The sequence below is a fragment of the Myotis yumanensis genome, unplaced genomic scaffold (assembly GCF_028538775.1).
Source record: "Myotis yumanensis isolate MYYU_CA2020_CCGP unplaced genomic scaffold, mMyoYum1.0.hap1 SCAF_4, whole genome shotgun sequence".
Classification (NCBI taxonomy): Eukaryota; Metazoa; Chordata; class Mammalia; order Chiroptera; family Vespertilionidae; genus Myotis; species Myotis yumanensis.
The window spans coordinates 70,311,136-70,332,299 of NW_027223755.1; the positions used below are offsets into that span (position 1 = coordinate 70,311,136).

Below are 21,164 nucleotides of genomic sequence, written 5' to 3' on the forward strand. Positions count from 1 at the left end.
TCTTATGTCCATTAGTTATGCTTATATGCATGCATACAAGTCCTTCGGTTGATCTCTTACTCCCCTCCCTCCTGCCCCCCAACTCTCTCTGGCCTTCCCACTGCAGTTTGACAATCAGTTTGAGGCAGCTCTGCCTCTGTATCTATTATTGTTCAAAAGTTTGTAATGGTCTTTATTATTCATGAATGAGTGAGATCATGTGGTATTTTTCCTTCATTGACTGGCTTGTTTCACTTAGCATAATGCTCTCCAGTTCCATCCATGATGTTGCAAATGGTAGGAGTTCCTTCTTTTTAACAGCAGCATAGTATTCCATCGTGTAGATGTACCACAGTTTTCTAATCCATTCATCTACTGATGGGCACTTAGGCTGTTTCCAGATCTTAGCTATGGTGAATTGTGCTGCTATGAACATCTAGGTGCATATATCCTTTCTGATAGGTGTTTCTGGTTTCTTGGGATATATTCCTAGTAGTGGGATCACAGGGTCAAATGGGAGTTCCATTTCCAATTTTTTGAGGAACCTCCATACTGCCTTCCATAGTGGCTGCACCAGTCTGCATTCCCACCAGCAGTGCACAAGTGTTCCTTTTTCTCCACATCCTCTCCAGCACTTGTCGTTTGTTGATTTGTTGATGATGGCCATTCTGACAGGTGTGAGATGGTACCTCATTGTTGTTTTGATTTGCATCTCTCGGATGATTAGTGACTTTGAGCATGTTTTCATATGTCTCTTGGCTTTCTGAATGTCCTCTTTTGAAAGGTGTCTATTTAGATCCTTTGCCCATTTTTTGATTGGATTGTTTATCTTCTTTTTGTTAAGTTGTATGAGTTCCCTATAAATTTTGGAGATTAAGCCCTTATCCGATATGACGTTGGCAAATATGTTTTCCCACGAGGTGGGTTTTCTTGTTGTTTTGTTGATGGTTTCTTTTGCTGTGCAGAAGCTTTTTATTTTGATGTAGTCCCATTTGTTCAGTTTCTCTTTAGTTTCAACTGCCCTAGGAGCTGTATCAGTGAAGAAATTGTTTTGGCATATGTCTGAGATTTTGTTGCCTTTGTATTCTTCTAGAATTTTTATGGTTTCCTGTCGTACATTTAAGTCCTTTATCCATTTTGAGTTTATTCTTGTGTATGGTGTAAGTTGGTGGTCTAGTTTCATTTTCTTGCATATGTCTGTCCAATTTTCCCAACACCATTTATTGAAGAGACTATCTTGGCTCCATTGTATGTTCATGCCTCCTTTGTCAAAAATTAATTGAGCATATTGGTTCGGGCTAATTTCTGGACTCTCTATTCTATTCCACTGATCTATATGTCTGTTCTTGTGCCAGTACCAGGCAGTTTTGAGAACAGTGGCTTTGTAATACAGCTTGATATCTGGCATTGAGATCCCACCTACTTTGTTCTTTCTCAGGATCGTTGCAGCTATTCGGGGTCTTTTTTTATTCCAGATGAATTTTTGGAGAGTTCGTTCTAGATCTTTGAAGAAGGCCATTGGTATTTTAATGGGAAGTGCGTTGAATGTATAGATTGCTTTGGGTAGTATGGACATTTTAATGATGTTGATTCTACCAATCCAAGAACATGGTATGTTCTTCCATCTGTTTATGTCTTCCTCTATCTCTTTTTTCAACGTCCTGTAGTTTTCTGAGTAGAGGTCTTTAACCTCTTTAGTTAAGTTTATTCCTAGGTATCTTAATTTTTTTGGTGCGATGGTAAATGGGATTGTTTTTCTGATCTCCCTTTCTGAAAGTTCACTGTTGGTGTATAGAAATGCCTCAGATTTCTTGGGGTTAATTTTGTATCCTGCTACATTGCCAAATTCATGTATTAAGTCTAGTAGCTTTTTGATGGAGTCTCTAGGGTTTTGTATGTATAATATCATGTCATCTGCAAATAAGGACAGTTTTACTTCCTCTTTTCCAATTTGGATGCCTTTTATTCCTTCTTCTTGCCTAATTGCAATGGCTAATACTTCCAGTACTATGTTGAACAGGAGTGGTGAGAGTGGGCATCCCTGTCTTGTTCCTGTTCTTAGGGGAAATGGTGTTAGTTTTTGTCCATTGAGTATGATGTTGGCAGTGGGCCTGTCATATATGGCTTTTATTATGTTGAGGTATGATCCTTCTATTCCCACCTTTCTGAGAGTTTTTATCAAAAATGGGTGTTGGATTTTGTCGAATGCTTTTTCTGCATCAATTGATATGACCATGTGGTTTTTTTCTTTCAATTTGTTTATGTGATGTATCACATTTATTGATTTACGGATGTTGTACCATCCTTGCATCTCTGGGATGAATCCTACTTGGTCATGGTGTATGATCCTTCTGATGTACTGCTGGATCCGATTTGCTAAGATTTTGTTGAGGATTTTGGCATCTATGTTCATGAGGGATATTGGCCTGTAATTCTCTTTCATTGTGATGTCTTTACCTGGTTTTGGTATTAGGGTGATGCTGGCTTCATAGAATGAGCTTGGAAGCGTTCCTTCCTCTTGAATTTTTTGTAGTAGTCTGAGGAGGGTAGGTTTTAGTTCTTCCTTGAATGTTTGGTAGAACTCCCCTGTGAAGCCGTCTGGCCCTGGGCTTTTGTTTGCTGGAAGCTTTCTGATGACTGCTTCAATTTCTTCCATAGTTATTGGCCTATTGAGGTTTTTAGATTCTTCCTGATTGAGTTTTGGAATGTTGTATTTTTCTAGGAATTTGTCCATTTCCTCCAGGTTGTCCAGTTTGTTGGAGTAGAGTTGCTCGTAGTATTGTTTAACAATCATTTGTATTTCTGTGGGGTCTGTTGTTATTTCGCCTCTATCATTTCTGATTTGGTTTATTTGGGACCTCTCTCTTTGCTTCTTGGTGAGCCTGGCTAGGGGTTTGTCAATCTTGTTTATCCTTTCAAAGAACCAGCTCTTGGTTTCATTGATTTTCTGTATTGTTTTTTTGGTCTCTATTTCATTGATTTCTGCTCTAATCTTTATTATCTCCTTCCTTCTGCTCACTCTGGGGTTTTCTTGTTGCTCTCTTTCTAATTCTTTGAGTTGTAGAGTTAGATGATTGACTACCATTTTTTCTTGTTTTTTGAGATAGGCCTGTAGAGCTATAAACTTCCCTCTCAGGACTGCTTTCATTGTGTCCCAGAGGTTTTGGATTGTTGTGTTTTCATTGTCATTAGTGTCCAGGATGTTTTTAATTTCTTCTTTGATGTCATCGGTAACCCAATCAATATTTAATAACATGCTATTCAGCTTCCAAGTGTTTGAGTATTTTGGGTTGTTTTTATTGTAGTTTATTTCTAACATTATGCCATCGTGGTCTGTGAAGAAGCTTTTTATGATTTCAATCTTCTTGAATTTGTGGAGACTTTGCTTGTGACCCAATATGTGGTCTATTTTTGAATATGTCCCATGAGCACCTGAGAGGAATGTATATTCCGCAGCTGTGGGGTGAAGTGTTCTGAAGATGTCAATTAAGTCCATCTGATCTAGTGAGTCATTTAGGATTGCTGTTTCTTTGCTGAGTTTTTGTCTAGCGGATTTATCCAGTGATGTCAGTGGTGTATTAAAGTCCCCTACTATGATTGTATTGTTGTCGATCTCTCCCCTGATATCTTCCAGAAGTTTTCTTATGTATGTGGGTGCTCCTGCATTGGGTGCATATATGTTTACCAGGGTTATATCTTCTTGTTGTATTGATCCCTTTAGTATTATGAAGTGGCCTTCCTTATCTCTGGTTATGGCCTTCACTTTGAGATGTACTTTGTCAGATATAAGTATTGCTACCCCAGCTTTCTTTTCCTTTCCATTTGCGTGAAAGATATTTTTCCATCCCTTCACTTTCAGTCTGTGTGAGTCCCTTCTAATGAGGTGGGTCTCTTGTAGACAGCAGATGTATGGGTCATGTTTTTTTATCCATTCAGCCACTCGATGTCTTTTGGTTGGAGCATTTAGTCCATTTACATTTAAAGTTATTATTGAAAGGTATTTGTTTGTAGCCATTTCTTTTTGTGTGTGTGTGTGTGGCTGTTTTCTTTCTGAGCTTGATATTTCTTCTTTTTACACCAGTCCCTTTAGCATTTCTTGCATGGCTGGCTTGGTGGTGATAAACTCCCTTAGCCCTTTTTTGTCTGTGAAGCTTCTTATTTCCCCTTCAATTTTGAATGATAGCCTTGCTGGATAGAGTATTCTTGGATTCAGTCCTTTGCTTTGCATCACTTTGTAGATTTCCGTCCATTCTTTTCTGGCCTGATGTGTTTCTGTTGAGAAATCATTTGATAATCTAATGGGAGATCCCTTGTATGTTACTTTCCGTCTCTCTCTTGCAGCCTGTAAGATTCTCTCTTTATCCTGAACATTTGCCATGGTAATTATGATGTGTCTTGGTGTGGGTCTTTTCGGGTTCACCTTGTTTGGGACTCTCTGGGCTTGTGTGACTTTTTTCTTCCCCACCTCAGGGAAGTTTTCTGATATTATTTCTTCGAATAGGTTTTCTAATCCATGTTCATCTTTCTGTTGTTCTGGCACCCCTATTATTCGTATGTTGTTTCGTTTCATGTTGTCCCAAAGCTCCCTTAGGCTCTCCTCCTGTCTTTTAATTTTTTTCTCCATTTGCCGTACAGTTTGAGTGTGTTTTGCTTCCTTGTCTTCTAATTCACTAATTCGGTCCTCCGCTTCTCCCAGTCTACTGTTGATACTTTCAATGGAGTTTTTTATTGAAGCTATGTCACTCTTCATTTCTTCTTGGGACTTACTTAAGTTGTTGATTTTTTCATCTGTTTCTTCTAGCTTCTTGCATAAGTAGTTGAGTTTTTCATCTGTTTCTTCTTGCTTCTTGAACATGTGGTGCATGTACTCTAGGAACCTTATTCTGAATTCTTTTTCCGTCATGTTGCATATCTCTGTCTCACTTAGCTGCTTTTCTGGCGAGTCCTCCTTTTCTTTCCTTTGGGGGTTTCTTTGCCTACCCATGTTTGATCTCGCTGACATATGTAGATGTTGAGGTGTTCAGTGGCTGCTCCCTGGGTGGCAGGGGCTCCTTGGGTTGTGGTTGCTGCTCAGACGGTTGCGGTAGCAGCTGCTTTCCAGTTGGCAGCAGCTCCTCTGGTGGGTGTTGTTCACAGCTGTGTTGGCTCTTCTGGCTGGTGGGGGGAGGCTTCACGTACAGTTGCTGTTCCACAGACAGAGGGTGTGGTGATCAGGAGGCTGTGGTGATCAGGAGGCTGCGGTGATCAGGGGGCTGCTGTTGCTTGGATCTGCTGCGTTGATTTAAAGGCACAAAATACAACAGAGCAAGGCACAACGTACCAGGCACTGAGCACAAGTATATTCACAATATTAATAACTCCAAATAAAGGTGACCAACCGAATTAAGAGAATTAGGGGATAAGGGAGAAAGAAGAGAAGAAGATAAAAGAGAGAACAGAAAAGAAAAATAAGAAAAAAACAAACAAAAAAGGAGTGCAAAAATAGAATTGGGAAAAAAGAGGGGGGAAAAAAGAGAGCGAAAAAAGAGAATGAAGTAGAAGTGGGGAAGAGACTCCCCGTATGAGGAGCAAACTCCAATAGAACTGCCACTAATCTCAACAAATTCCAGCAACAGATCCCTGGAGATGAATGCAAACTACAAACCACCAATAATATCCAGAGGGGTAAGGGAAAACAGAAGCACAAAAATAGCTGGGGTGGGGTGGGGGAGGGAAGGGAAAAACCAGCAGAAAAAAAAAAGAAAAAGAAAAAGAAAAAGAAAAACAACCTCACAACCAGTCCTAAAAAAGAAGAAAAAACACAAAACAAAACAAACAAACAAATTTAAAAAAAAAAAAAAAAAAAAAAAAAAAAAAAAAAAAAAAGCCCAATATATTCAACAATCAAGAAAACAATAGAAAGATAAGAGAGAAAAAAAAATGGTTGGAAAGTGAAGAAGGATAAAGAATAGGTGTATAAGGATTTAGAGCAGTAGATTGGAAATAGGATATATAAGTAGGGTGGAATTAGACAGGGGGTAAAAAGAGGGAATTGGGAAGGTCTGGAGCAGGAATAGGGTAAGAGAAACAGGACACCAAAAGGGGAAAAGTAAGGAAGAGGGTTTTAGCAAAGAGGTGGAATTGAGATAGGGAAAATTAATGCTAAAGGAACGATGAAAATAGAATGGAGAACACTAATCCCAAAAGAAAATAAAGAGAAAATAAAATGGCACTTTAAAAAATGGTAAAATGGTAGGAGTAATAATACTGGTTAAAAATAAAAATGTGGTAATTGAAAGGGTAAAATCAGGTGATGGAAAAAGAGAAAAAAAAATTGGTTTCTTAGTAAAAAGGTGAAAAAATTAAAAAGAAAAAGAAAAAGAAAAAATTTGCAGTAGTGATGGTCTTTCGGTTCTTCTACTCTTCAGCCTGGTTCGCCTTGGTCCTGCCAGGTATTTAGGAGAGTGTTGCCTGCATTACACTGTTCCTCCGTGTTGTAAATCACAGTCCTGATTTTAAAGCAGGCCGTATTTGTGATCCAGTCTGCCTTAATTTGTATTCCCCTAAGAGTCAGTTTGTGGCTCTACCTCTGGGTGGCAGTGTTTTTGGGTTGGCCTCTATCATTAATGTTTCTATCTCTCCCTCTCCCTTCCTCTCTGAAATCAATAAAAATATATTAAAAAATATTCCCTGAGGTAATCTTCAGCTTTACTGAACTTCCTATTTAGGAGATTCAAGCTGTCTCCTCAACTACCAATTAATGTTTTTGTTAATGCCCTGGTTACAGAATTGCATAGGTGTTAGTGGTCTCCTCCAATCCTGTTTTATTTCTAAGTTATTTTTAATGCATGGTTTTGCAGAATAGAGTTTTTTTCAAGCCACATATATAGCGTTATAATAGAAACACATTTATTGAGGGCCTTATATTTTTCAGTAATTGTTTTATGTTTTCTTTTTATTAAATTTATAAGTAATACAAGTTTCAGGTGCACAATTCTACAACACATCATCTGTACACTGTATTATGTATTCACCACCCCAGGTCAAATTTCTGTCTATCACCGTTTATCTCCCCTATACCCTTCTCCTTCTCCCATTCCCTGCCCCTTGGCAATTACCACGCTTTTGTCAGTGTTTGTGAGTTCTTTCTCTTTTCCTTTTCCTGTCTTGCTCAATCTCTCCACACCTCTCACACCCCACCCACAACTCCCCCTAGCCCCCAGACAGCTGTCAGCCTATTCTCAATCTAAGAGTTTGTCTCTGTTTTGCTTACTAGTTCATTTTGTTCTTTAGATCCCCCATATAAGTGAAATCATAGGGTATTTGTCTTTCTCCAACTTGCTTATTTACATAGCATAATGCTCTCCAGGTCCATCCATGCTGTCACAAAGGGTAAAATTTCCTTCTTTTTTACTTTCAAGTAGTATTCTATTGTGTAGATGTATCACAGCTTTTTTTATCCACTCACGTTCTGAAGGACGCTTGGGCTACTTCCAAATCTGGGCTATTGAAAATAACACTACAGTGAACATAAAGATGCATATATTCTTTTGAATTAGTGCTTTGGATTTCTTCGGATAAATTCCCAGGGTAGAATTCCTGAGTCATAAGGCAGTTCCATTTTTAAATTTTTGAGGTAACTCTATACTTTCCACAGTAGTGCACCAATCTGCATACCCACCAACAGTGCACCAGGGTTCCCCTTTCTCCTCATCCTAGCCAGCACTTGTTTGTTGATCTATTGATGATAGCCATTCTGAGAGGTGTGAGGTGATACCTCATTGTGGTTTTAATTTGCATTTCTCTAATGATTAGTGACCTCCTTGACCATCTTTTCATATGCATGTCCTCTTTGGAGAATGTCTGTTCAGGTCCTCTGCCTATTTTTTTTTTTAAAAAATATTTTATTAATTTTTTACAGAGAGGAAGGGAGAGGGATAGAGAGTTAGAAACATCGACGAGAGAGAAACATCGATCAGCTGCCTCCTACACCTCTTACTGGGGATGTGCCTGCAACCAAGGTACATGCCCTTAACCGGAATCGAACCTGGGACCTTTCAGTCTGCAGGCTGACGCTCTATCCACTGAGTCAAACCGGCCAGGGCTCCTCTGACTATGTTTTAATTGGATTATTTGTTTTTTTTGATATTGAGTTGTATAGATGGGGTCCCTAGGCCTGGCCAGCGATCAGGGCCGATCAACTTCCCCGCCTCATCCTCCTTCCCTTGCCACCCACATCTGCCGCCACCTACTCCTGGTTCCCTGTCCCAGCCTGGGGTTGGTCCTGATCGCCTGATGGGGGGTCGGGGGGTTGGTCCCGGTCATCTGCTGGCCAGGGGGAGGGGCCAACTGCCACCGTGGTGGGTGGGCAGCAGGCAGATAAGGGCCTGCCAGCCTGGGGGAGGATAGGGGGAGGGACCCAGGAGGTTGGCCTTCGGGCCCCATCAGTGATTGGGGCCTGTGGGCTGGGAGAAGCTCCTGCGTTGAGCATTTGTCCCCTGGTGGTCAGTGTGCATCATAGGGACTGGTCATTCCGGTCGTTCCATCATAAAGGTCGCTTAGGCTTTTATGTATATAGATGGGTGGTGGATTTTATCAAATGCTTTTTCTGTATCTATTGATATGACAGTGTAGTTTTTATCCTTCATTTTGTTTATGTGGTGTATCATGTTTATTGATTTGAGGGTATTGTAGCAACCTTGTATCCCCAGAATAAATTCCACTTGATCATGGTGTATGATGTTTTTAATGTATTGCTGGATTTGGTTTGCTGATATTTCATTGAGGATTTTGGCATCTATGTTCATCAGGGATATTATCCTATAATTTTCTTTTTTTCATAGTGTCTCTATCTGGTTTTGGAATTAGGATAATGCTGGCCTTGTAAAATGAGCTTGGGAATCTTCCCTCCTCTTGCATTTTTTTGAATGGTTTGAGAAGGATATGTGTTAGCTCTTCTTTGAATGTTTGGTAAAATTCATCCGTGAAGCCATCTAATCAGGACATTTGTTAATTGGGAGTTTTTTAAAATTACTGCTTCAGTTTCACTAGTTGTAATCTGTCTATTCAGATTCTCTGGTTCTTCCCGATATAGTTCTGGAAGATTGTGTGTTTCTAGGAATTTTTTTTTTTTTCAATATTTAATGAGAGCCTGTGGTCGGCCCGTTTGTTGTTTTGTGTGTGTGTGTGTGTGTGTGTGTGTGTGTGTGTGTTGTTTTTTTGTTTTTAATTTAAATTCTTTATAGTTTAAAGTATTAAATATGTCTCTTTTTTCCCCCCATTGTGTTTCTAGGAATTTATCTATTTTGTCCATATTGCCCAATTAGTTGGCATATAGTTGTAGGAAATGTTTTAAGTGCTGGAATTTAGATGTGAGTAAAAGAGACAAAAATTGGAGCTTATATTCTAATGAAGGGATAAAGGGGGAAAGGTAAAACTATATTTAGAAATACCATGGAGAGCAACATTCTAGTAAAGTAGTGGAGAGTGCCAAGTAAGGTGCTGGTCAGAGAAAGCCTCACAAAAAAAGGTACCATTTGAGTAAAGATCTAAAGGAGATGGCAGAGCTAGCTATGTGGATATTTAGAGTGAGTATTACAGGAAGAGTAACAGCCAAGGCAAAATCGTGAATCCAGAACATATTTGGTATTTAAAGGAGCAACAAGGATTTCATTGTGACTGGAGTAGACCAGAATAAATGAGGTGGCAGGAGAGTAGTCAGGGATGAGTCAGAAAGTTAGCCTGGCCATACCATATGAGACTTCATCGGTGATTGTGGTAAGTTTGGCTTTTACTCTGAATAACATAGAACCCATTGAAGAAAATGCCAAAGTGTGATATGATCTCAGGTTTTTTGTTGTTTTAAATTCTCACCTGAGGATATTCTACCTCCTCTCCACCCTCCATTGCATTTTAGAGAGAATGGAAGGGAGGGAGCGTAGGGGGAGAGAAAAAAGCATCAGTGTGAGAGAGACACATCAATTGGTTGCCTCCCTAATGAGCCCTAACCAGGGCTGGGGCTTGAACCTGCAACCCAGGTACATGCCCTTGACAAGGTATTGAACCCATGACTTTTTGGTGTGTGCTGGCCGACACTCTAACCACTAAGAACATGGGCTAGGGCTGATCTCCGTCTTTTAAAGGATCATTGTGATTGCTATATAGATTAGACAAAGGACACAGAAGTGAAATCAGACCTATTCAAGAAGATATTATAGTAATCCAGGAGAGAGTCAAACGGCCTTTCAATGGTTGCAAGTGATAGTTATAAATATGATAAGAATTGGTCCAATCTGGATGTATTTTGAACATCAAATAGCTAGGGTTGGAATGGACATGGCTTTTGTGTGAGAAAAAGAGAATGACTCCTAACCTTTGTGGCTAAGCATTAGTAAAAATAGAATTGCCTCAAGTTGAGTTGTGAAGAATGTATAAGTAGCAGATTTTAATATATATATATATTATTGATTTCAGAGAGGAAGAAAGAGGGAGAGAGAGAGAAATATCAATGATCAGAATCATTGATCAGGTGACTCCTGCATGCCCCCTACTGGGGATCAAGCCTGCAATAGCTTTGGACATGTTAATTTTGAGATGCCTGTTTGACATCTAAGAGATCCAGTAGGCTTAGTCTCTGGAATTTAAATGAGAGGCTGGTCTGAAGATATAAAATAAGTAGTTGTTAGAATCCAAATTTAAATTTGTGGAGCTGAATGAAGTCACTAAGGGAGAGAATAGAGTTGGAAATTAGAGTGATAGAAGGATTGAACCCTGGGGCAATCCATTGTTAAAAGTGGGATGGTATGAGTGCGGTGTATAATGGAAGGCAAGTGGAGAAAATTACTTCAAGGAGGAGGAAGTGATCACCAGGATCAAATGCTGTTGATAAATCAAGTATGATGAAGATTGAATTGAACAATATGACTTTGACTATAGCAGTCAGGACATAGGTGGCTCAATAAAAAATATATCAACTTGTTTCTTTAGCTGCAGTCTTCTTACCTCAAAATTAGTGCTTAAAAAGCATTGATTCTTGAACAGTTCCAAGAAATTGATGTCAGTCTTTCACATTTATAGATATAAAATACTTTTTCCCCTTATAATTACCAAGCATTGCTTTTGTTTTTTCTAAGCATGGAGCTGTAATTCCTATTCATTCCTATGTAATTCCCTAGTAAGGTAAGAGTCCTAGGATGTTTATAATGAAAGTGACTTGTGAACTTATTTGGCCACACTTAAATGTATTTATTATTGATTATTATGCCTAAAATTTAATGTTTTTGCTATTATTTTTAAGTGTTTAATAAAGGAAACACCTATTTTTGCTTATTTCCATTTTTTTGAAAAACAGAAATATGTTGGTGAAGTGTTTAACATCGTAAGTCAACAATCAACAGCCAGGCCAGGATGCATTATCGCATTAGATCCCATTACAAAACTTGTAAGTATGTTTTTTGTTGCCACTTAGCATTAGGTAAATAACATATATGTCAACTTACATTACTATTTATTTACATTCAGCAAGGCCGAAAAACCCAGCTGCTTCATGTTTTTCAAGAAGACTTCATTTTGAATAATCTTGAGAAGAAAAGTATGGGAAAAGATAGAATATTATCTGATGAAGGTAAAGACCAATTTTTTATGTAATGAGAAATGTTCTGTAGAGTATGTTAGGCAGTTAATAAAGATAAATTCATATAATATCTCATATCATCTATTTGAAGTTTAAATTTTCTTGTGTAGGTTGAGGCATTATTTATCATAAATGTCAGTATCTTTACTTTTAATCAGGAAGTATAAGCAAATTGAAAGGGTTTGTCAATTATGTTTTCTAAAAAGCATAATATAAATGTATTTTGTCATTAATGCATGAGTGCTTTTTGGTAGATCTGCTCCTACCCTAACAATTTGGATAGTGTAGACACCTATAATTTTAAGCAGTAGCTTAACACTTCAAGTTATAAGTTAAAGACCAAATGTCTTAATTAAGACTTTTTTTAAATAGTTTTGAAAATTATTTAAACACCTCCACTCAATATTAACTGTTTATTCTGCATAAAGGAAAACAAAGCACAATAAAGCTAAAATCTTTTAGTCATCAGTTTTAATTTTCAGAGCCAAACCAAACACAAAATTGACTTTTCTTATAAAGCAACCATGCAGTGTGTACCTGTTGTTTTAAAAGTTAGTTATGAGCCTCAAGGAATATTAATGACTACATTTTTATTTGTTCCAGATTTTTTTTTACTTCTATTGCACTTTTTTCTTTATTCTACCTTTTTTCCATTTTCCTCTGAGAAGTACTTCTTTGAGTTCTGTACTTTTATGTCTAACTAGAGGCCGGTGCACCGGTGGGTTCCCTCGGCCTGGCCAGTGAACTGGGCTGATAGGGGCCATCTCTCCTAGTCCCGATCAGTGTGATAGGGGCCGGCTGGCTGGGAAGGAACTGAGGGAGGGCTCCAGGGCATGTCTGGCCTGTCTTGCCCGGTCCCAATCGGCTGGACCCTAGCAGCAAGGTAACCTACCAGTCAGAGTGTCTGCTCCCTGGTGGTCAGTGCGCATCATAGCAACTAGTGGAACGGTCGAATGAATGGTTGAACGGTCGGACACTTAACATATTATGCTTTTATATATAGGATTTCTTATCACTGCTTTCATTTAGTCTTCTATCATTTTTGCCTGAGAATTCATGAACTGTGCAAAAGCACAGTGCTTTTGTAACCTCTAAATATAATGGTGGTAGGATGCTAAAAAATGAGAAATAAAGATGTCAGTTACAGGATAAAGGGTTATTTATTATCAATAAAATGTTCTGTACTTTTCCTTTCTTATATTAAAACTAGAGGCCCGGTGCACAAAAATTTGTGCACTGGGGGGGGGGGGGGTGTCCCTCAGCCCCACTTGTGCCCTCTCACAGTCTGGGACCCCTCGGGAGATAATGATGTGCTGGCTTAGGCCCACTCCCAGGAGGCAGAGGGCAGGCCCAATCCCTAGGTGCAGCCCCTGGTCGGGCTCAGAGTAGGGCCTATAGGGGAGTTGGGGCACTGCCCCCTGTCACACACAGAGCAGGGCCTATCAGGTGTTTGGGGCACCGCCCCTTGTCACCCACAGAGCAGGGCTGATCAGGGGGTTGGGGAGCTCCCCCCTGTCACGCATAGAGTAGGGCCGATAGGGGAGTTGGGGCACCGCCCCCTGTCACACACACAGAGCAGGGCCTATCAGGGGTTTGGGGCGCCGTCCCTTGTCACCCACAGATCAGGGCCGATCAGGGGGTTGAGGCACTCCCCCCTGTCACACTCAGGGCAGGGCCGATGGGGAGGTTGCGGCTCCACCCCGTCACACACACAGCAGGGCCCATGGAGGGGTTGGGGCACCACACACTGTCACACACAGAACAGGGCTGATCAGGGGGTTGGGGAGCTCCCCCCTATCAGGCATAGAGCAGGGCCAATCAGGGGGTTGGGGCGCCTTCCCCTTTCACGAACAGAGCAGGGCTGATAGGGAGGTTGTGGCCCCGCCCCCTGTCACACACAGAGCCGCAGGGCGATCAGGAGGTTTGGGCGTTGCCCCCTGTCACCCTGCTCCAGGGGCCAGGAGGCCTCGCGGCTCCACTGATCCCAGTGCTGGGAGGCCTCGCGGCTCTGCTTGACACAGGGGCAGTGAGGCCTCGCTGCTCCGCCATCTTGGTTGGCAGTTAATTTGCATATCTCGCTGATTAGCCAATGGGAAGGGTAGCGAAGTTATGGTTAATTACCATGTTTCTCTATTATTATATAGGATATTAATAAGAATGCTAGTATTGTTAACAATTCCTCTCATAAAACTTCCTTGTTAGTAAAATTTATCAGAAATAGATTTATTTCTGTTATTTTTTACTTTGTTATAATCCTGTATCCTTCCTTCCCTTTCTCTTAATTCTTGTAATTGAAATGCCTAACTCACCCCAAACACATTACCAAAGTTACCATTTCGTTTAGTCTCTTAAGATACTATGGTTATCTTTCTTTTCTGGTGTTCCTTTGAAACTTTTTTTCTATGAAAATTTAAAAGGACAAAATAGTTGTTTTCTGATATTTTTATATGTTCTATGATTTATATTGTTTCTATAGTGTAATTTTCTAGACATAAAATAAGAAAACTTGGGTTAAAACCTAGCATTTTTAAGTTTGTTTTTTTCAGGCAATAATGAATTACTGATTTTATGATATATTTTAGATAGACGCATTTTTTTAGTTTATTTTAAGCAACTTATGTGCTGCTTAAATTATGTAGTTTTGACTAAGAAAAATTTTCCTGAATTTTAAGTTGGATAATGAATACTGATATATTGGTCCTTAGATAAACATCATTAACAGGTCATTTCATTATGGTCTTATTTCAAAATATATTTGACAACACTATTTTCATCATGATATGTTGACTTAACGTACCTATCACATAGTTCTTATCTATTCAGAAATTTCCTACTTAATATGGTCTAATCTGTATGAACATTGTATTGGTGATGACTGTATTATGTGATTTTTTTAAGGCTGTCAGTTCAAAAATGAAATTTAAGTATAGCATACTTGTTAAAATTTTAAATTAATACAAATTCATGTGGTAATGTTGATTCTGTTCTATAATTCCATTTTGTATTTGGAGCTGTAGATAAGAGTTTTGATTTTAAAAAATCAGTTATTTTGCCTGGCAAGCGTAGCTCCATGGTTGAGCACCAACCTATGAACCAGGAGATTTGATTTCCGGTTTGATTCCTGGTCAGGGCACATGCCTGGGTTGTGGGCTCAGTCCCCAGTGTGGGGTGTGTAGGAGGCAGCTGATCAGTGATTCTCTCTCATCATTGATGTTTCTATCTCTGTCTCCCTTTCCTTTCCTCTCTGAAATCAATAAAATATATATTTTAAGAAATCAGTTATTTTAAGTTATCATATTTAATAAGTTATCTCACTTATCCATGTTGATAGTGAAAAATATCTTTAATATCCATAGGCAGCTCACCTAATGGATTTTCTGAAAAATTCTACCTAATTGTAATAGAGTGCACTCAAGACAACCGCTCATTGTTACACATGTGGAATTTACATTTAAAGTCCATTCCTGTCTCATTGGGTGAGTCTTTTTGTTTTAACTTTAAGTTGGCTTAAATTAACAAAGTACATATGATTAGGCAGTTCAGTGCATATTTTTAAAGCTGTTCTTATTGAATAGTGATAATATAGTTTATTCAGTTAATTAAAATGCAAAATGATTTTCTGATTTTCTTGTTATAAAGAATCATTAATATGTTTATTACTTTTAAAATCTTTTATAAGGCAGTTTTGGATTATGAAATGTAGCAATTTATAATGTTTATAGGGTTCCCCCACACCCCTGGTTTTTGCTTTTTTTCTTATGTTTTATAGATGAAAATATAGATACAAAAATATCTGAAGCAGTTTGGCAGCCAGAAGAACATTATTCATCTTCTCCAGAGAAAATCCTATCTCCTTTTTCACAGAAGTATCAGGCTTGCAGAGCAAATCTCCAGAGTACCAGCAAATTAACTCTGTCTTCAGAAATGGTTTATAGCCAAGAGTTGCATTTGCCACAAGGAGTTGAGATAATAAGTGTTAAGCCATCAGCAGGTTTGTAAATTTTGTGAAAAAAGACTATGCAAACTTTGTAATCCATGAGTGCTTATTAGATAATTAAAAATATGTGCAACTACTACTTTTAAATTCACATAGAAACATAAATGGAAAGAATATCTTTAAGTACCCTAAATTTGATAGGTTGAATTTCTCATTGTTTTCAGATTGTTTTGACATTTATCAGTCAGTTGTAGTCTTAAATATTTATTTCTAAAATAAATTCTCATTATCCTTTTGTGAAGACAAAGTGAAAGTTTCTAGGGTAGAGATAGTAATGCCCTTTATTTGCCAACATTGATAATATTGGTAGTGCTGCCCTGGAGCCGTGTGCTGTGAAAGATTATGAGTGTGTGGTTCCTGATTCATATTTAGTATCTTTATCTTAGGGCAGTGGTTCTCAAAAGGTGGTCCCCAGACTAGCAGCATCACCATTACCAGGGAACTTAATTGGAAAAAAAAAAATTCTTAGGCTGTACCCTAGAATTATTGAATCACAAACTCTTGGGGTCTGTTTTAACAAGTCTTCCAGATAATTCTAATGCACAAAAAAAATAAAGAACTGCTGTTCTAGGGTATCAAGAAAACTAAGACAAAAATCTATCTTCTTGTCACTTAATTCTTTCATTTTCATAGTCATAGTGTGGGTTTTGGTCTTTTCTACTTCCCTCATTTTTTTTTTTTTGACTGATTACTTGAATGCTTTTCAGTTGCTATGTTATCAGATACCTAATTTTTTTCTAATTTAAGTTGGCAGGTGTAGGTATTAACAGTGTTCTGATAACATCTGCATTCTGCTTCTTTGTATATTTTAATAAAAGAGGAATTAGTACAAGGAAAGTGAACATTTGAAAAAGAATGACTCTTACATTGACACTTTTAAGAGCTATTGTCTTTAAGTATGATCTTCACTACTGAATTCCAATTAAAATAATATGGAAAATGTAAGAGAAACTGAGGATATTTCTGAAAACAATCCTCTTATCTAACTTTGGCCCCAGTTGAATTTGGAGGAAAAAAGAAGTTCTAGGGAAAAAGAAGAAATTTATTTTGTATGGAAAACCTAATGTATGGTACAGTAATCCACCCTTATTCTGAAGAATTAAGTTCCAAATCTCCCAGTAGATGCCTGAAACTGAGGATAGTACCAAACCCTAGATATACTGTTTGTTCCTATATATGCATACTTTTTCACTGAAAGGAAGCACTTTACCACTTCTCTTTGAATTATTCAAATTGCCAGCATCACTACTCTTAGGCTTTTGGGACTATAATTTAGTAAAATAAGGGTTACCTGAACACAAGCACTGCGATACCGCAACAGTTGCTCTGATTACTAAGTGACTATCAGCCTGGTAGCACGGTGTAGATACACTATACAATGGGATGACTCATATTCTAGGCAGGACAAAACTGGACAGTGCGAATTTTATCATGCTACTCAGATGGTGTTTAATTTAAAACTTACAAATTGTTTATTTCTGGAATTTCCTATTTAATATTTTCAGATCTCATTTGCTCGTTGGTATTTGAAACCACGGAAGGTGAACTGTAAATGAGGGGAGAGTACTGTAAAAGTTTTTTCCTAGTCTTAGAATTTTTTTTAGTCAATACTATTAGAAAATGTACTATATTCCTGAGGACTTAAAAAAATTACAATTATGTTGAAATGGGCTTTTAAAATACGATAAATGTTCTAATTATAAGAAATCTTATATAGGACAGGGGTTGGCAAACTATGGGCCATCTACCTGTTTTGTAAATAAGTTTGAGTGGAACATAGCCACATTTATTTGTATATGGCTATTTTTGTTCTATAGTGGCAGAGTTGGGTAGTTACATCAGAGACCTATGGCTAACAAAGCCCAAAATGATTACTATCTGTCCCTTTTAAGAAAAAATTTGCTAAATCCTGGTTTAGGAAATTAAGAGTATATGATTACAGTAAGCCCAAGAAAATGTTATGTCCCACTTAGGAATCTTCTCAGCATTAGTTATATCAAATATCCTAATCATTGAGTGCCCATTCAGTATTAAGGTAAGCATGGCCCACTCACAAAATGGTATTGAAAAATATCAGAGATGTGACCCATGAATGTTGACAAGTTTTTAAAATTGTGCTGATATCTTTAAAATAAGATTTATAGCCTGGCCAGTGTGACTCAATGGTTGAGTGTTGACCTATGAACTAGGAGGTCATGGTTCAATTTCTGGTCAGGACACATGCCTAGGTAGTAAGCTCAATCCCCAGTAGGGGGCATGCAGGAGGCAGCCCATCGATGATTCTTTCTCATCATTGATGTTTCTATCTCCCCTCTCCTTCCTTTCTGAAATTAATAAAAAAACATATTTTAAAAAATTATAAAATGAGATTTACAATAATATGTAAAACTAGTAAAGAGCTGTGAAAAGAATATTGGCATGAGAACCAGGACTTAAATTCAGGTTTTCTAATTCTGCCTTAATCTAGCTATTTGATTTAGGCATAAGATACTTAACATATTTGGTCAAGGGTCTTTACCTATAAAATGCAGGAATTGAACTAAATTGTCTCAGAGTTCTTTCAGATTTGGTAATACTGTTCTTCTTGCATACTTTTTGTTGTCCTGAAGGCTTTTTACTGATCTTATTGACCCTTAAACTATTATTGACTGTTATGTTGTTAACAGTAGTTCATACAAAAGACTAAAACCTTTAGTACATGAAAATAGAAATATTTAACCAAATTTGACATTTTGTTAATGGATTATTTTTATTTTAGGTCATCTGAGTTCTTCTTCCATATATCCCATATGCAGTGCTCCCTATTTATTGGCAACTTCATGCTCAGATGAGAAAGTAAGATTCTGGAGATGCAAAGTAACATATGGAGAAGCTGCCACATCAAATAATGGAAAAATGGATCTTGTATACACTTGGGAGGAATGGCCATTACTTATTGAAGATGGACTTCAGAGTAATAGTAGTATTACTGTACCTGGAAGGCCTGTAGAAGTTAGCTGTGCACACACAAATCGTTTAGCAGTAGCATATAAGCAGCCTGCATCTAATAGTAGACCTTCTCAGGACTTTGTGATGCATGTAAGCATTTTTGAATGTGAGTCTACAGGAGGTTCATGTTGGGTCCTTGAACAGACAATTCATTTAGATGAGTTAAATACGGTGTTGGATTCTGGCATTAGCATTGATAGCAATTTAGTGGCCTATGATAAGCAGGAGGTATATTTATCCAGTAAAGAGAGTATAACATCAAACATAAAGCATTTAGTTCACTTAGATTGGATATCAAGGGAAGATGGTTCTCATATCTTGACTGTAGGAATTGGATCAAAACTTTTGATGTATGGACTCCTGGATGGCAAGGTACAAGAACAGACTAGTAAGGAAAGCCTGGCATTTCCTCTCTGGGAGAATACTAAAGTTGCGCCTCTTTCTAAGTTTGTACTGTTACGAAGTGTGGATTTGGTTTCTTCTGTAGAAGGCTCTCCACCTTTTCCTGTTTCTTTATCATGGGTCCGGGATGGCATCCTGGTGGTAGGAATGGATTGTGAGATGCATGTATATTCCCAGTGGCAGCCATCTTCTAAGCAAGAACCTGTTATAACAGATTCATACAATGGGAGCACTCCATCTATAATAAGTTTAATAAAACAGAGTAACTCATCAAGTTCTGGAATACATCCTCCAAAGAAAACTCTGACTCGATCTATGACCAGTCTTGCACAGAAAATCTGTGGAAAGAAAACTGCATTTGATCCTTCTGTGGACATGGAAGATTCAGGTCTTTTTGAAGCAGCTCATGTTCTTTCCCCAACTTTACCTCAGTACCATCCCTTGCAGCTTTTGGAACTCATGGATCTTGGCAAAGTTCGAAGAGCAAAGGCCATCTTGTCACATCTTGTCAAGTGCATTGCTGGAGAAGTTGTGGCCCTGAATGAAACGGAATCTTGTCATGAGCGCCGCCTTAGGTCTCTCACCATCAGTGCCAGTGGAAGCACCACCAGAGACCCCCAGACATTCAACAAGAGTGAAAATACAGATTACACAGAAATAGATTCTGTTCCTCCACTTCCTTTATATGCCTTACTTGCGGCAGATGATGATAGCTATTACTTATCTTTGGAGAAATCTAGTAATCAGAGTAGCTTGAATAACTCAAACCAGTTATCAAAAGAAAATTATGATGAGCTTTTTCAGATTTCAACTCTAATGACTGATAGTAATGTGTTAGAGACAGATGAAGAAAATACAAAGCCAAGGGTTATTGACCTTTCACAATATAGTCCAACTTACTTTGGTCCTGAGCATGCTCAGGTTCTTTCTGGCCACTTACTTCATTCTAGTTTACCAGGACTCAGCAGGATGGAGCAGATGTCTTTGATGGCCTTAGCAGATACAATTGCAACTACCAGCACTGATATTGGAGAAAGCAGAGACAGAAGCCAAGGTAAAACTAAATTGGGTACAGGATCAGAAGAAAAACTAGTGATATTTTTACCTAATTTCACAGAAAATCTAAAAAATATTTTATAAAAATGATACAGTGGTTTTTAATCATCATTGCTGACTTCACAGTAGTTGAAAATATGCTATTTATCCCATACATCGTGCTCTGAAATAGAATTTGAAATAGAAATTATAATACAAAAATTCATTTTGCCAGTTATTTTAAATTTTTACATAATAGTTTGCTTAATAATGTTAAAGATCCACCTGAATCCTTTGAGTTTAGGAAAAGTTAACATTCTTATTAAATAATTACTTTAGATAATGCAAGTGTGATTTCCATTTTATTTTCATGTTGTGATAATTTGCTATTATTTGGCTTTTAATATATTGAGGTTTATTTTAAAAATTTGCATTAATGTATACTCCTACCTAGAATAACAAAAATAAGCATAATAAAATTAGGTTTATTCCTCATCCAGAGATCTTTTTTTTTTCTTTTTAATCTCCTGAGTTACAAATCAATTTGAATGTAGAATTTCCATCACATTTCAAAGATTGAAACAAGTGCAGCCAGATGCACCAGATAGAGATCAGTAGGCTAGACCCCTTGAACTCTGCTTGAAAGGAAAATATGGGATAAACTTAAGAAAATAATGATAATTAAAAATTAAAGAAAAAATGTTGGCCATGAATCATGACACTTTTACTTTAAGAAGTGTTGGTAGTAGATACTATTTTTGATATAAATATATTATAGGTATCTTATATTTTTAATTATTTAATGTAAAAAGCAGGCCTTCCCACTGTATAACTATTTCTTTCAGTGTTAGCAGAACATTATTGGGGTGAGTGTATGACTTGAATCAATATGGGAAATATTGTAACATATACCACAGAGAAGGTTAAACTATTTTAAAATTTAGTTAAATTTAAGTAAGATTCAGATCAGAGGAGGTCTGATTATAAAAAATGTCACAGACCCTGAGTCAATTTATTCTCTTCTTTATTATTCTTCACAATATTTAACTACCCTTCTTTCTGTAGTATATAATTGTATAGGAAAAAATAAATATTTAGACTGATAACTGTTTTCAGTTTCAGAATGTATTATCTCTGTATTTGGTGCTGTGA

General features: G+C 37.7%; 1 protein-coding gene across 5 annotated transcripts in view; it reads left to right on the top strand.

The window, feature by feature from the left end:
- Window positions 1–21,164, top strand: part of DMXL1 (Dmx like 1) — a 156,155-nt gene that overhangs the window by 57,687 nt on the left and 77,304 nt on the right. For all 5 annotated transcript variants that reach the window (XM_070412512.1, XM_070412508.1, XM_070412509.1 and 2 more), the window contains exons 14-18: window positions 11,309–11,398; window positions 11,479–11,581; window positions 14,947–15,066; window positions 15,360–15,581; window positions 18,346–20,031. In XM_070412512.1, coding sequence (XP_070268613.1) covers window positions 11,309–11,398; window positions 11,479–11,581; window positions 14,947–15,066; window positions 15,360–15,581; window positions 18,346–20,031 — 2,221 coding nt within the window. The remainder of the gene's footprint in view (window positions 1–11,308; window positions 11,399–11,478; window positions 11,582–14,946; window positions 15,067–15,359; window positions 15,582–18,345; window positions 20,032–21,164) is intronic.